Here is a 16910-nt window from a genome sequence, read left to right as displayed (position 1 = left end):
AAATATTTCCTGGATTTCATATTTGGCATGAGTATTTCACAGAGGAGATGGGGGAGACACATGGAGAAGGGTGCTATTTATTTATTACTGCATTTATATACTATATTTATTATACTTAGATAGATTCTGTATATATAGAGTTTATTTGTATATAGTTAGTTTTTTTGTAGTTTTATTTTGTTTAATATTTTTTTTGTAAGTTTTTATTGTTATAACTAAAAAGAAAATTTAAAGAAATTTAAAAAAAAAAAAATCATGAGCAATATCTAATCTGTTTAGTGACATTTAATGTTTAAATTCATGATCACACTGGAAATATGCAGACTAAAGCGGACCATGCATGCTGGAGAATATGGAAGACACAAATACAGACTAATTTGAGAATAAAATGAAAGTGAAACTTAGAGGTGTTGTGGCAACCAGTGAAATAACGAGTATACATTTTTATAAACAAACATCATTCCTAGTGGCTTATGTAGCCTACGTTTTTTCCTAAAATGTATACCCATGTAAGAAAATGCTTTTAGTGTCCCTATAATATGGCACAAAGACTTTAAGATTACTTAACCATACACACAACCTTCAGAGTAATCAAAGTGCCATAGAGCTTTGAGTTAATCTGGAGTCCTGTTATCAGACATTAGTTTGTTTATTGTAAAAAGAAAAAAAATGTTGACAGAATAGAACAAATGCATACGATGCAAAGAAATGATTGAGTTTTCTTCCTAATAGTGGTTAGAATGCGAGGCTAAGATAGATATTTTCAGTCCATTACTAAGTGTGTTACATACATAGTGACTCACTACCATTATATTTTGTACTTAAAAAGTTAAATTATCCATTGTATTATACTGTTTGTTTAATGGTTTGAGCAATCCACTCCAAGAACTTTTTTGAAAGGCTTGTATAGACTCCAGGTTTCTTTGGTGCACCACATTTACCTTTAGCTCCAAAAGATGTAATACCTTTCAGTTCACCATCACATATCAGTGGTCCACCTGAGTCCCCCTAAGGAAAAAAAATAAGTATTTAAACACTCCAGAAAAAAAAATGAAACACAGCAGTCATATAATGCAGTCTATGGTTATGGAAAATGCTAAATATGTTTGTGTTATATTATGTTTGTACGTCATTTATGGGTATGGAAAATGTTAAAAATGTTGTGCTATATCATTTTCATAACCACATGCACTGTGTTATGAATATACATTGTTCATTTTGTATACTGCAGCAATATTATCATTTGTACTTTTCTTAGTTGAGAGTGGCAGAAGGATCTGAGACAATTACCTTATCAATGATGCTAACATCTTTGTAGAGCAATCACAGCCATTCTTTAGAATCAGCATCCTCTACCTCACCTTCTTAAAAACTGCTGGAATGGCGAATGTCTAATGCTAATCATGTACTAGGGAGCTTTCTGTTGTTAATAATTGGGAATTCAGTGGATACGTCACTGCTTAGTCTGAGACTAAATTATGGTCTTTTGCCTTTTTTTCTCATTGACTGCAGTATGTCCATTTAAATATATTTTCCTTTCTATTATTTTTTTTCTTAGCTCTTTCACAGTCTTCTTCTGAAATGATTTTGTATGACCTAAATCAGTAGTTTAAAAGAATGATCATACTTTAATTGGATTAATGAAAACTAATCAAAAAAATGCCCATTATAAACAGATGAAGTATTAAAGAACAGCACTTGCTCTGCCTGCAGTGTTACTAACTTGCAGCTTCTGTATGAAACTGAGATACAGTGAAGAACATTGACTTCATCAGTATTTTGTGTAGCTGTATGAACATTACAGGGGGACTGTAACTTAACATTAACTTTGGTAACATTTTAACATTTCCAGAGATTGCTTGAAAGGGGAGCTGGATTCCCCTTTAACCCCTTGCTCACTATCTGAAATAATAGTTACAGGGCTATTACTGGGAAGCCATACTACCTGTGAAATATTAACAGCAGAATGGAGTATGTAGCTATCTAGCTTTATAGCAGTCTATCTTAATTATCTATCTGTTTATTAATCTATCTAGCTAGCTAGCTGTCTATCTATCTATCTATCTATCTATCTATCTATCTATCTATCTATCTATCTATCTATCTATCTACCTATCTAAAAACATGTTCTAATTAAAAATAACATTGGATTGTACATTATAATTACAAACCCAAGGACAATTCTGTCTGCTTGAATAACCATGTTCTGGACCTGCCCTTATGAAAGTTCCAGTGATTTCCATGATGGACTGGAATTGTACTCCTATTCTGAAAAAAAATAATAGCAGTAACTACGCATTTCTGCCTCATGACCATATATAAAATCAGATGACCTTATTATAGCATCTTTGCCTTGTAACCACATTTAAATTTATATTATATTATATTTTATTATGATAACCACCATTTCATTGACTTCTATAGAAAATAAAATCTTCCACTTTTTTAGGATAACTCGCATAGCATGTTTCTTAAGCATTTTGTTTTTCTTATTTTTTTAAGTAATCAAAATGAGAAATACCCTCACATGGTTATTTTCTGCTGGATTTACCTGATAATTTATACAAAATCGTATTTGTCATGTCATAAAAGTATAGACTCGTTAACAATTTTCATGAGATTGTAAGGACAAAGTGATGAATTATGTCAAAGAAAAGAAGTTCATAATACCAAAACTGATCATAACACCATTTTGATAGTTAAGAATGGAGTGTGCATCTTATCTTTGCATATTAATGTGTAAATGCAGTTTCTGAATGACTTTACATACAGTTACCTTCCACTATCAAGCAATTAAATAATAAATAATTTAATATGCAAATGTATACATCATTTTCTATTGCTGAAGTCTTAAATGGCATTGCTGTTAAGACTTCCCCTATGGCTGACTAAGTTTCAGTGGGTCAAAGCTTCAATCAAATGACAAAATCCTGGTAAACAAATGTATAAATAAAATACTTCAAACCAGTGAAAAAGTTATACAAGTCTTTTTTTATGGAGAAAATACCTACCTTTCCTACATAACAGGATTTTACTATCACATGTTTTTGTTTTTTGTTCTTGAGGAAGTAAGACAAGATATTAGACGGGGGCCATGAGAAGAAAAAAACTGAATATCATGATATTTACTGGCAACTAGTTATGCAAGCCAATATTTCCCCTGGGTTAAATGAAAATATCTCCCTGGCCCCTGTTCTTACATTAAGGGCAGCTAGGCTATAAAGATTATTTTGTTTTATTTTATTTTAACACAATATTTTTTGTGTCAAGTTCATACTACAAGTCTTCATAGGTTCAAAGGTTGGTACTAGGCTATCGACCCTAGGGCCTATACAAGCCTAGCCATAACAATTCCCTGGCTGTTTCTTCCCACACTATTTACTTCCCTGGACCCCTGTCTAGCAGGGCAACTGACGTGATCTCTGGGGTGAATTTCCTATCTCCCATCCAGTCATCAAGGTTCATTTTGAAGAGGGCCAAAGACATGCTCTGCTTGACATGTATGGGCAGTCTATTCCAGAGTCTAGGGAGTCTCTGGGTCAGGAACCTATCCCTCCAGCATGTTTTGTTTATTGTGATGACAAGGTTTAGATCCCTGGAGCATGTGGATCTGAGAGATTGGGATTTCTTTAAGCGTAGCATGTCCAACAGCTCTGGGTATGACATGGCCTTGTATGTTAAGCAGAGATCGCCTCGGAGTAGACGATATGCGACAGAGTATAGCTGGAGTTTTTTAAGGCGGTCAGCATAGGGCATCTGCTTTAGGCCTGTGATTCTTTTAGTGAGGTATTTCTGTGGCCTTTCCAGTTGTTGCAGATGTCTTGAGAGGTACATACCAGATGGGGCATTGTATTCTATAATAGGTCTAATGATGGATGAGTACAGTGGGACAATAACCTCCTTTTTTCTGGATGAAAAGCCCTTAGTGATGAGGTGTGCCACATAGAAGGATTTCCTGACTGTTGTGGCGATGTGGTTATTGAAGGTGAGTCCACTGTCCACCTGTGTCCCTAAGTCTCTTATCACACTTTCAGTGTTTAGTGTACTGCCACCTATGTGGTAATTCACGGGTACATGTTTTTTCCCCAAAGAGGATAACTATACATTTCTTGGCACTGAGCTTGAGCCCATGGCTCTGGCACCAAGTATCTGTTTCTGTAAGGCCCTTTTGTAGAGTATCGACATAATTTGGGGATTCAATAATGGCTCCCAGTTTGCTGTCATCTGCAAACTTAGTTAGCCAGAGTCCCTTAGTGTTGGCCTGTACTTCAGAGAAGTAGATGCCAAACAAGAGAGGTCCCAGGACTGAAGCCTGAGGTACTCCACTTGTCACTTGTCTGGAGCTGTATTTGGAGTCAACTACTTTTACAGTGTGGGTTCTGTCAGTAAGCCAGTTGGCAACCCATCGAGTGACGTAGGGATTAATGCCCAGCTTAGTAGGTTTAGCTATGATTCCAGAGAAGGGGGATGGTGTCAAAGGCCTTGCTGAGGTCCAGATAGACTGTGTGGACTGCCTTACCCTCATCCGCAGCTCTGGAGACTGATCTGAAGAAGTCAATCAGGTTCAGGAGACAATATCAGCCCTTCACGAACCCAAACTGGGTGGGGTCCAGTGTTTTAAGGTTGCCAATGTCTTTGTTTATAAGTTCCATGATAATACGTTCCATGGCCTTGCAGATCAGGCTAGTTAGACTGATGGGGCAGTAGTTCCCAGGATCCAAGATGGATCCCCCCTTGTGGAGTGGGATAACTGTAGCTGTGCACCACTCAGTGGGCATGAAGCCTGAGGTGAGGGTATGATTAAACATGACTCTTAGGTGAGGTGCCAGTTCATTTTATAGTTCATGTAGTACACAGCCCGGGATGTCATCTGATCCCATGGATGCTGTATTCTTAGCTTTGGAGAGTGCATTTTTTACCTGTGTTGCCGTTATTATTGGAATTTGGCAATCTTCTGGTATTGAGATGGGCCATTTAGGGGGTGAGAGGGGGTGAAGTTGGCACTGACTCGATCTGCCAGGATATTGGCAATATCCTTGGGATCAGTATATTTAATGCCATTCTGTTGTAGCTCAGAGCAGGTCTGAGCATTGCCATTTAGATTCTTGACATAGTTATAGAATGCCTTGCAGTTGTCTTTGGAATCTTTGGCAATTTTATTTTCGTAACTAGCTTTGGAGGATTTTATGAGGGATCTCAGCTTCTTACTGAGGCTGGTAAGGGAGTTTTTTGCATCCTGGAATTTTCCTCTTTTCTGCAACAGTTTCTTCCTTTTGTTGTAAAGTTGTTTATGGTAGGGGACCACCAGATTGGCTTACTTTTGTTTTGGAGGAGAGCATCTTGGTTCTATTTGGGATGGCACGATTCATGCATGAGTGGATGTGCTCGTACAGTGCCTTAGTGTAGGTCTCAGCAGTTGAACTTTCAGTTCCCGTTTGCATGGGTGTCATGAAGTTTGTAACATCTGACTTGAGTAGCATGAAGTTGGCTTTGGAGAAGTTTTTTATGGAGGTTTCCTTACTGGGGGGTGGGGGTGGGATGTGGATGTTAAGGATGATTAGCTTATGGTGTGACCTGACCAATGAGGGGGTGACCATAGGTGTGGAGCATTGATTTCCCATGTTGTTAATGACCAGGTCTAGGATATTGGAGTCCCTGGTGGGACTATGGATTAATTGATCCAGGGCATTGGAATTTATGAATTCCAAGAACCATTGGGCAAAGGTGTTGGTACACGAGTAGTTTTCCCAGTTAATGGCAGGGTAGCTAAAATCATCCAGTATTAGGGTGTTTGGTTGTATATTAATATTTTCCAGTATGTTTAGAAAGGTGTAGTGAGAATCTTGGGGTATGGTGGGGGATCTGTAGCAAACTACAATTTGGATTGGAGTCTTACCTAGAGTTAGTTACACCTGGAGAATTTCAGAAGCATTGTGTTGGGCAACTAACCTGGTGGTGCGAATATCCTTGGTGAATATGGACACTCCTCCACCTTTAGTGTTTCGATCCTGGTTTGGTGGCCCAAAAGTGTGGTACGAGTTGTAGCCTGGTATTGCAGGGGTGCTCTCTGGAGCCTTGAACCAGGTCTCAGTTACTGCACAGATATCAATGTTCTCGATTTTTAGGAGTGCCTCGAGAGAGTGCATTTTGAGGTTTAGACTTCTAGCATTGAGTAGCATTACCTTCAGATTTTGCATGCTTGTACCTGTTATGGTGGTGGGTTTGTCCTTTGAACTTTGCCTAAAAAAGGCACTATAGGGGTGGCAAGAGCCTTTGCCAGTAACTTGAATCCCAGGGATGACAGGTGCAGACCATCTCTGGCAAAGATATTGGATCCCCTTTGAATGACACCAGAAGCTTAGTCAATTGTTGAAGTCAATCATTTTGTCCTTATATTGTGGTATCATTCTGGGCAAAGGCAGGATGCTACTCAGGGCTAGGGTCATACCTGCCTGGGCCACATGATCTGAGAACTCTTCATGTCTCTTTTCATGTAGTTCAGGGAGGTACTTCTCAAGTCATTCACTCCAACATGGACAATGGCAGAGTCATATTTGTATTTGTTGTGGAGTGTCTTGAGTCCATGAGTTATGTGGCGGATCCTGGCACCCGACAGGCAGCTCACTGTAATTTCCTCCTTGTACAGCCTGGTGAGTGGGACATCAGTTTGCCTGACTATCGAGTCACCTATGACTAAAGTGTTAGGTACGTTGTCTTGCCTTAGAGGCTGTTGCTGGGTGGCACACTGGTGTTGTGAGCTATGTGACACTGGCTATGATTGGTGTTTGTTTGCATTTCAGCTTCAGAGGTCCTTGTTGCTTGGGCAGGTTAGAGTTAAGGGCCTCCACATATGTGGATTTAGTGTTGCTATGTGTGGGTGTTGGTGTGAGTTTAGAAGGGCTATGTGTTGCTTGAGGTTTAGTGCATGTGTTAACCTTCTCCTATTGACTGTCTAGCACAATCTTGGGTGGAGAGAGTTTTGCTTCCAGTTTGGCTATGTAAGTGCATCTCCCACAGTTTGTAGTGATGGGTGGTAGGAAGAGAGGGTTGTCTGTGTACATGAGGCAATTGCTGCATTGCCCAGTATGCTCAGATTCACCAGGTGGACAGGAGAAATCAACGGAAGCTGACGCTTGGAAATGCCTGGTTTGGTACTTTTTTTTTAAAAGTACAGGAGCTGTTTCCCCTTACCTTAGCAAGGTACTTTACAATTATAGGCTGTTTAGTGCCTATGATTAATTTCTCCTTATTAATAAGGAGAGTTCATAGGTTCATAGGTTCATAGGTTAGTACTAGGCTAACTGCTCTTGCGAGCCATTTTAAGCCTAGCCAGTTATCCCCTGATGTCCTCGAACCCTTGTGTGTGTGTGTTGTGTTTAAACAACAAACACCCCCCCACCCCTCCAACCCCTCCCAACCCTTGCCTAACTGCCAGCTTTTTAAGCCCCAATAGCTGCTTGTGAATTATCCCTTGTGTGTGTTGTGTTGTGTGTACTTGCAAAGACCTTAACCATTAGGCCACCCTCCCAACCCAAGTTGAGTGCTTGTATCAGTTTAAGGCTTCCTAGTGCTTTCCAGCAGGTATTAGAGCAACTGATAGTTACAAGGATGTTTAAAGGTAAGATGAAAAAAAATGGTTTATCCTAAACACTGCAGTGTGCACTAGAGAAGTTAGATGTGAAAGTAGGTAACTTAAGTTTTACCTGTCTAAAAAGTTAAGTTTTAGTAGAGAGTCACTATTTTGAAAACAGCAAGATAGATTGAAAGGGGGTGATCACTTTTGTATTTCGGTACTATGGAATACAGTAGCATGGCCAATAAATTTAAATAGTTAAAGGGGGGTGATTTCACAAAATGATAATTTTGTGCTTATTCACACAAGCTAGTGAAAGCAGAGAGGAAATGAGATATATGGTCAAATTCACATAAAAGGCAGGCAACTAGAAAGACAGTGGTATTTAAGAACACGACAGTGACAGGGTGGAGGGTGGGGAAAATTTCTGCCTGACTCACAAGAGACAGAGCTGTGGGGTCTTTTGAAGTTTTAATATGCAGTTAAAAGCAGAACACAAGCAAAACATAAGGTAAAGAAAACAAATCACAGTATTCAAAATATAAAAAGGCAATAAACTAATACAAAATACAACAAATAAAAAGCAAACCAACCATTCCCTCACAGCAAAGTGTAGCAGCGTCTGGGTGAGCCTTTCCAATAAAGCTCTGAAATGTTTTATTTACCCCTTAAATAGAAGGTTTAGTTCCTAGCTCCACCCCCTCAGTTCACAAATGATTAACCTTAAGTGACCTCTTCTGTCTTATGTATGAGTCCTTAATTGATCAGTTCTAATTTCTGCCTGATTCACAAGAGACAGAGCCGTGGGGTCTTTTGAAGTTTTAATATGCAGTTAAAAGCAGAACACAAGCAAAGCACAAGGTAAAGAAAACAAATCATAACACTCAAAATATAAAAAGGCAATAAACTAATACACAATACAACAAATAAAAAGCAAACCAACCTTTCCCACACAGCAAAGTGTAGCAGAGTCTAGGTGTGCCTTTCCAATAAAAATAATTTTAGTATTTCTTTGTTAATGTATTTTTAGCAGGAATTTTAGGGATTAGTATAGAAGACATATAATTTTAGACATTAGCTTATAAACAGCATAAGAAAAGAAGGCCACTAGAAGGCAGCATTTTAATAACAGTATTAAAATTGATGAGTAAATAGCTTTAATTTATTTATTTATTTATTTATTTATTTATTGCAGTTGGTTTACCAGGATAGTCCATTGGGCCAGAATGAACCCGTTTTCAATGGAGTCCTGGGGAGAAAAGCTCCAAACAATCAAGATTACAGTAGGTTATGAATGATAATTATAAAAATGTAAAAAAATATGAAAGATAATTATACAATTTAAAAAACAATTCAAGCAAACAATAACAAATAGTATGCAAAAGTTGCAAACTAATACAAAGTAGTGATTGAAACTAACAGATGATACAAACTAAAAAAGGAATAGTGCAAGTAAATATTTAGAAGTCATTTAATATTTCTTAATTCATACTAATTAGTTATTGCAATTTTTTTCATGTATTTTTCATATACTTTTATATATTTCACACTTTTTTTACAACAGTTAATTGCAAGACATGTATTTTAGGTTTTCAATTATGGTTTTGACGTTTAATTTATTAATTGAAAGCAATTGGTTTATTTAGCTTTTTCATACCATCAGTTAGAAAGGTAGAGTATATATAAAGAGTGACAACTGGGTAGAAAAGTTGTCTGATGAAGTCCAGTGTTGAAGGATGTAAAATGCGGTGAAAAAGTTAAGAGTTTAATGTGTGGTTTTCATTTTGGATTTTATCAATACAAATTACCTTAGTGACATTCCATTTTGGTGGGAATCATACTGCACCTCAAAAGTATCATTTATTTGTTTTGTGGCTGGTGATTCTGCACATTTGATACTTGTTTCCACTAAGTGTTTTTTATTTTCTTAAATATACAAACTCCATAATCATACAAGTACTGAAAAAGAGTAAAGGCCACACATATCTCATCACTGCTGGTGTACAAATAGAAATTGCAACAGCAGTAGTTCTCTATAGCAAATACCAGTCACTGAGATGAAAGTCAGCAAGTTAAGATTGATGAGTTGAGACCTGACTTACATAAAACTCTTTGACTAGTACAGCAACATGATTATAGTCTACAAAATCTAATGAAAGTTCTGTGCTATGACTAGAGTCCCACCAAACAGCACACAGCAAATGTAAATCCAGAAAAAAGAGAGTGGCAGGACGCTGCTGGAATAAATCCTTCTTTATTAAAAGACACAAAAATCAACCAAAGATGAGCGCTTTCGGGTGTGATATCTGATGAAGGGTATCACACCCGAAAGCGCTCATCTTTGGTTGATTTTTGTGTCTTTTAATAAAGAAGGATTTATTCCAGCAGCGTCCTGCCACTCTTTTTTCTGGATTTATAGTCTACAAAATATGTGATTCTTTGGCTCCCATTCAGAAGCTCGAGTTTTCAGAAAGTTGAAATTCATATGGTCAAGACCATATGATCGGCTTTTAAAAAACCTGAATTTCAGAAAACAACACAAATCTAGCATTTTCTATGTTTTTGCAGAGGGGAAGCTCCCCTGCACACACCCCCATGTGAGGGCTGCCCCCCACACCTCCTGCATATCATATATATATATATATATATATATATATATATATATATATATATATATATATATATATGAACTCCGAGATCACACTACAGTGGTGAAAAGGGTGAATTCAAGCAGTCTTTTTTGTGTCTTTTTACATTCAAGGGACTAGGATATTTCATCTACTAGCAGTGGCTGGTGACCTGATCTATCTGAGTTGAAAAGCACATATGAAAGCTGTCAGTGTAGTTGTTCTATTAGCCAGAGAGCAAATAACCTGTTTCCTGTGTGCTAACCTTGTATAAATTGGTGCATTTGTGTACCACTGCTTACAGTGCAGCAGTGGCTATTACTACCCTGTAGAGGCACAGACTACTATGAACCAAAATTTCCATATAAAACTATCCTTGTAACTGTAGCACTAAGTTAATGAGTGTAGGACAACTACTTTGCATGTTGCATAGCATAGAGAAGCTAGTTTGCATGCAGAAGAATACTGCCCTTGAATTTAGTGTTATATAGCCTAGTCTAGTCTCATCCCTAGTCCCAAAAGCACCCTTAGTCAACCCAATGTTAACCCCTCATGCACTGCACCCTTGTAGCTCACCCAGTAAAGGACCTGGCATCACAGATATGCACTTAACCAAATTTTCCACACCCAGTTTGGTGGATATGGGTATTTTATGAGAATGGAACAATTGTCCAATGCTCACTCACAACTACTTAATCTTCAAAGACACAAACCCAGTATTCTATATATGTATATATGCAATGTGTTTGGTGGCAAAACTCTCATACTCAAAAATTCAAAATAAGAACCTGGTTGCCAGAAACACACACACACTACACCTACCACACATAATACAATCTATACATAGACCTACTTATGCTGAGGGAATTAAATGAAATCTTCCCAAACCCCAAAGACTTCCCAGACATTCTACCAGCAAAAACTATTCACAGCAAATTCAAAATCACTCAACAGTAACAACACCTAACACTGCACATATAGCAACACCCAGTGGAGCCTCAACTACCAAGCCCATAAGGCAAGCCAATTCACTATCCAGGACTCTAGTCATAAGGAACTCCATTGTATGATATCCTGATGCCCTACCCACCAGGCTGAACAAGGAGAAAATAATGGTCAGTTACCTATCAGGGCCCGGGATCCTCCATGTTATGCATGCTCTCAAGTCATGACACCACAGGTACCAGTATGATTCAGTCATAGTCCTCATAGGTGTAATGACATTATGGAACTCTTAGAATATGTGTCAAAGGCTGATGTGACTAGCACTGAACAGCATTTACCTTCACCAAGGATTCTGTCACAATATGAACAGAGGATGACTGGCTTTAATAATCGGCTTAGTTTCTGGTGTCATTCTAGGCAGATACAACATTTCTCAGCATGGGAGGACATGGTTAACAAAACCAGTTTGCTTGACCAAGGATGGTCTGCACCTCTCCCCTCTAGGCTTTTGAATATTGATAAACATTGTCCTCCCCACATAGCCGTTTTAGGCAACGCCAAGCTGACAAACCTTCCAACATAGCAAAATCTTCCCAAGGAAATCTAAACATGTTACTACTCAATGTCAGTAGTTTAAACAAGAAGCTTCACTCCTTCCAAGCTCTCCCTAACCCGGAGAAAACAGATATATGTGCAGTTATCAAGACATGAGTTAAAGCTGCAGAGAGTACCCCAGCAGTGCAAGGCTTCAGAGCCTTCCACATATTTAGATCAATACTATCTGCACAGGTAGGGACTAAAGGTAGAGGTGACTCAATCTATGTCTGTAACAAGCATACCTCTAGGTTAGCTAAACAGGATGCCATGCTGGAGTTTCTCCACATCCAGGATACCATGGACAAAGTCCCATACTTTCCCATATTCTAGCAAGCTACAGGTCAGCCTCTATGTCCCATGAAACCCATAGCTCATACTTGGACCTATTGGAGTAACTCATGATTCAACCAAATACCATAGTCTCGGGAGACTTTAATTGTCCCTCCATATACTAGGAATCCCACATGGCCCCAAATTTGGAGGCACAGAGATTCCTAGACTTTGTAAACACAAACACCCTGGACCAGATGTTATATGCTCCTACCAGAGGTACAAACATATTGGACCTGGTAATCAAAAACATGGGATAATATTGCACCCTCCCTAATGTTGTACCCTCCCTGGTAAGATTGGACCACAAAGCAGTCATCTTTGAAAATAGAAATCAATTCTGTAATCACAGTAAACCATGTGACAGTTAGGATCTACTCCAAGGCAAACTACCTTCTATTAAGCAGTAACCTGTCAAAACTTCAAGCCTGTCCACACCTAGATAACACAGAATCTTATGCACAATTATTCACAGAGGCTCTCTATAACCATGTCAAATACTGCATACAGACAGTTGTACCTACCAGAAGTAAGCCCAAAACCAATTAAAAAAAAACAAACTACTCTGATGAAATCCAAAATTAAACAAGTCACACAAAAGCAACAACAACAAAAAAGTCATAGCTAAGATTAGTCAGTGTGACGTCAACAATGTTAAAGAGTCTCTCATTAACCTGAATAGACAAATAAGAGGGCTAATTAAGTCCAACAAAGCAATTTTAGCACCACATGCCAAGAACAATCATAAGGCTTTCTTCAGCTATTTCCAAAAAAAGTCAGAACACAACAGTGTGCCAAACTGCTGGTAAATGGAGCCATGTTCAAGGAACTGGGAGACAGTGAAAATCTGCTAGCTGACAAATTCAGGTCCATCTTTACTCCTAATCCCATCCCCAGCCATCCCCTAAAAATATCATCTAACACGACCCCTCTATCAGTAGGGAGAAAGTCGTAAAAGCATTAAGACCAAGAATAAAGCTTTGATGGGCCCTGATAATATCCTAGGATCCTTCTTAAATAGCCTGAAATATGACCTATTAGGGTCACTGGAGTCACTATTCAACAATAGCCCCCAAAGAGGCTCTGTGCCACACAAATGGAGGACTACAGCAGTCACCTCTCTATACAAGAGCAGGCAATCAGTGGATCCTGTGAACTACAAATCTATTAGTCTGATTACTCTCATATGCAAAGTCACAGAAAGAATTATCATGGAAATGATTAACAAACCTAGTTTGGTTTCATCAAAGCAGGTCATGCCTACTGAACCTGGTGGAATTCTTTGAGAAGGTTGACAAGGCAATGATGAGGGCAAAATGGTGCATACTACCTGCCTTCACCTAGCTAAGGCATTGGAAACAAAACCCCATTTAAGTATTGAAAATAAACTCTTGGAATTAGGCCTAAACCCCATGTAGCATACTGATTAGCAAGTTGGTTCAATGATAGGACCCATGAGGTAAGGCATGGAGAGACCATATCCACAAGTGGAGTCCCCAGGTCTCTGTGTTGGATCCACTCTTCTTTGCTATCTATTTCTCAGAAGTCAGTGCTAATATCAAGGGCCTCTGACTTACCAAGTTTGTAGATGATTGCAAGTTAGGAGCAGGCATAGAAATACTCCAAGATAATAACATTTTACAGGAAGGTCTAACACTGACAAATGACTGCTGCCAAAGATACAGCTTAAAACTTAATGCCAAGAAAAGTATAATAGTACCTTTAGGGAAGTTGGCTACAACAGGAAACTATCGCATCAAAAAAACACTCCTAAAAGTAGAAACAGTAGTCAAAGATTCGGAGACGCGGAGATAGTTGTTTTTTCAACCAACATGAGTCTAAGGCAGTAAGAAAGTAATTCTTTGTCACTCAAATTATAAGTAAGAACAAAATCCCAGGATGCAAAAAACTCCCTTACCAGCTTCAGTAAGAAGCTGAGATCCCTCATAAAATCCTCCAAAGCTAGTTATGAAAATAAAATTGCCAAAGATTCCAAAGACAACCACAAGGCATTCTACAGTTATGTCAAGAATCTAAATGGCAATGCTCAGACATGCTCTGAGCTACAACAGAATGGCATTAAATATACTGATCCCAAGGATATTGCCAATATCTTGGCAGATCGATTTAGTGCCAACTTCACCCCCTCTCACCCCCTAAAGGGCCCATCTCAACACCAAAAGATTGCCAAATTCTGGTAATCACGACCACACAGGTAGAAACCGCACTCTCCAAAGCTAAGAATACAGCATCCATGGGACCAAATGACATCCCAGGCTGTATACTACATGAATTACAAAATGAACTGACACCTCACCTAAGTGTCATGTTTAATCATAGCCTCACCTCAGGCTTCATGCCCACTGAGTGGTGCTCAACTACAGTTATCCCACTCCACAAGGGGGGAATCCACCTTGGATCCTGGGAACTACCATCCCATCAGTCTGATGAGCCTGATCTGCAAGGGCATGGAACTTCTAAACAAAGACATTGGCAACCTCCAAATACTGGACCCTACCCAGTTTGGGTTCATGAAGGGCTGATCTTCAGAGCTGTGGATGAAGGTAAGGCGGTCCACACAGCCTATCTGGACCTTGCCAAGGCCTTTGACACCATCCCCCACTCTGGAATCATAGATAAACTTACTAAGATGGGCATAAATCCCTTCATCTCTCGATGGGTTGCCAACTGGCTTACTGACAGAATCCAGGCTGTAAAAGTAGCCGACTCCAAATCCAGCTCCAGCCAAGTGACAAATGGAGTACCTCAGGGTTCAGTCTTGGGACTGCTCTTGTTTGGCATCTACTTCTCTGAATAACAGGCCAACACTAAGGGACCCTGGCTAACAAAGTTTGCAGATGACTGCAAACTGGGAGCCATTACTGAATCCCCAAATGATGTGGATATTTTACAAAAGGGCCTTACAGAAACAGATGCTTGGTGCCAAAGCCATGGGCTCAAGCTTAATGCCAAGAAATGTATAGTTATGCCCTCTGGGAAAAAACATGTACCCATAAATTACCACAGAGGTGGCAGTACACTAAACACTGTAAGTGTGATAAGAGAGTTAAGGACACAGGTGGACAATGGTCTCAGCTTTGATAACCATATCACCACAAAAGTCAGGAAATCCCTCTATGTGGCACACCTCATCACTAAGGGCTTTTCATCCAGAAAAATGGAGGTCATTGTCCCACCGTACTCATCCCTCATTAGACCCATTATAGAGTACAACACCCCATTTGGTATGTACCTCACAAGACATCTAAAACAACTGGAAAGGCTGCAGAAATACCTCACTAAAAGAATCACAGGCCTAAAGCAAATGCCCTATGCTTACCATCTAAAAAACCTCCAGCTATACTCTGTGGCATATCGTTTACTCAGAGGCCATCTCTGCGTAACATACAAGGCCATGTCAAACCCTGAACTGTTGGACATGCTCCACTTAAAGAAATCCCAATCCCTCAGAGCCACACACTCCAGGGATCTAAACCTTGTCATCACAATGAACAAAACATGCTGGAGGGATAGGTTCCTGACCCAGAGACTCCCCAGAAATAGACTGCCCATACATGTCAAGCATAGTGCCTCTTTGGCCCTCTTCAAAAGGAACCTTGATGATTGGATGGGAGATAGGAAATTCACCCTGGGGATCATTTCAGTCACCCTACTAGACAGGGGTCCAGGGAAGTAAATATTGTGGGAAGAAATATCCAGGGAATTGTTATGGCTAGGCTTGTATAGGCCCTAGGGCCGATAGCCTAGTACCAGCCTATGAACCTATGAAACCTACTGCATCAGCAAGCTGTAGAAAATTGTTTGGTAAAAACTGCTTTCTGGAGTTGGATATAAAGATTCAGCCTTCCCATGTGCAAGAATGCTTGAGTCAAACTGCAATGCTTTATATGATGATCCATGTCATTTGCAGAAAAATGGAAGACTAAGGCAAATGTGTACTTTGTGTTTCTCCCTGAAAATGCAGTAGGGAAGGACATGTCTGTCTCTAGAATGCCAGCTCACTAAACCAATTAACTAACTTGTGTCTTTTTGCTCCTATCTGTATTAAAAATTGTACTCCAGTTGCTGAAACCCCTAATCATGTTTAGACTCAGGAACTACACTTGCAAAATATATAAAATATATATTCTCCAGGCTAGTAGGTGGGCAAACCTTTCCCAATGGGAGGACACAAAATTCATATTTTCTAGGCCCATTCCCAGGGAACTGATTGAAAGAGAATAGCCTTTGATTAAGTCATAGTCCTTTGATATAATAAGAACAATATCCCTACTTGCTTTAAGTATCTTGCTCAGTTGGTCATGAAGTTCAGGTGGTAATATCACTTTTGCCAGCAGCCCAGAATCAGCACTAAAGTGTCTATAGATTACTGTCATGGAGGAAATTGTAGTAATTGACACAAGTCACTTTTGTCCACCCACAACTGTCAATATAGAAGAAAGGTCAAAGACAATCTGGGACCTGGGCAAATACATTGTGCTGCCAGCTTCTGCATCACCCCCTCATTTACGAGTCCATACCAGTTTCTGTATCATCCCCTCATTTTAGGGGTCCATACCAGCTTCTGTATCAACCCCTCATGTTAGGAGTCCATCCCAACTTCTGTATCATCTCCCCATTTTAGGAGACCATGCCAGTTTCTGTATCATCCCCTCATTTTAGGAGTCCATACCAGCTTCTGTATCATCCCCTCATTTTAGGAGTTTATGTGAGCTTCTCTACCATACCCTCGTTTTAGGAGTCTGTCTATTGCCAGAAAAATAGAGATTCAGGATGCAGAGTTTATCTAATGGCCAATAAACTATTCAGACAACTAT

At 39.4% G+C, this 16910-nt stretch overlaps 1 protein-coding gene across 1 annotated transcript in view; it reads right to left on the bottom strand.

Annotated features, from left to right (window-relative positions):
* Positions 1-236: 236 nt before the first annotated feature.
* The window catches only part of LOC122795638 (granzyme A-like), a 157303-nt gene continuing 140629 nt past the window's right edge, over positions 237-16910 (bottom strand). Inside the window, exon 5 of the mRNA XM_044063909.1 lies at positions 237-1008. Within this exon, the coding sequence (XP_043919844.1) occupies positions 847-1008 (162 nt within the window). The 3' untranslated portion in view covers positions 237-846. The remainder of the gene's footprint in view (positions 1009-16910) is intronic.

The sequence above is a fragment of the Protopterus annectens genome, chromosome 2.part2 (assembly GCF_019279795.1).
Source record: "Protopterus annectens isolate FY-2018-M chromosome 2.part2, PAN1.0, whole genome shotgun sequence".
NCBI lineage: Eukaryota > Metazoa > Chordata > Ceratodontiformes > Protopteridae > Protopterus > Protopterus annectens.
This window is presented reverse-complemented; position numbering and strand designations above follow the sequence as displayed.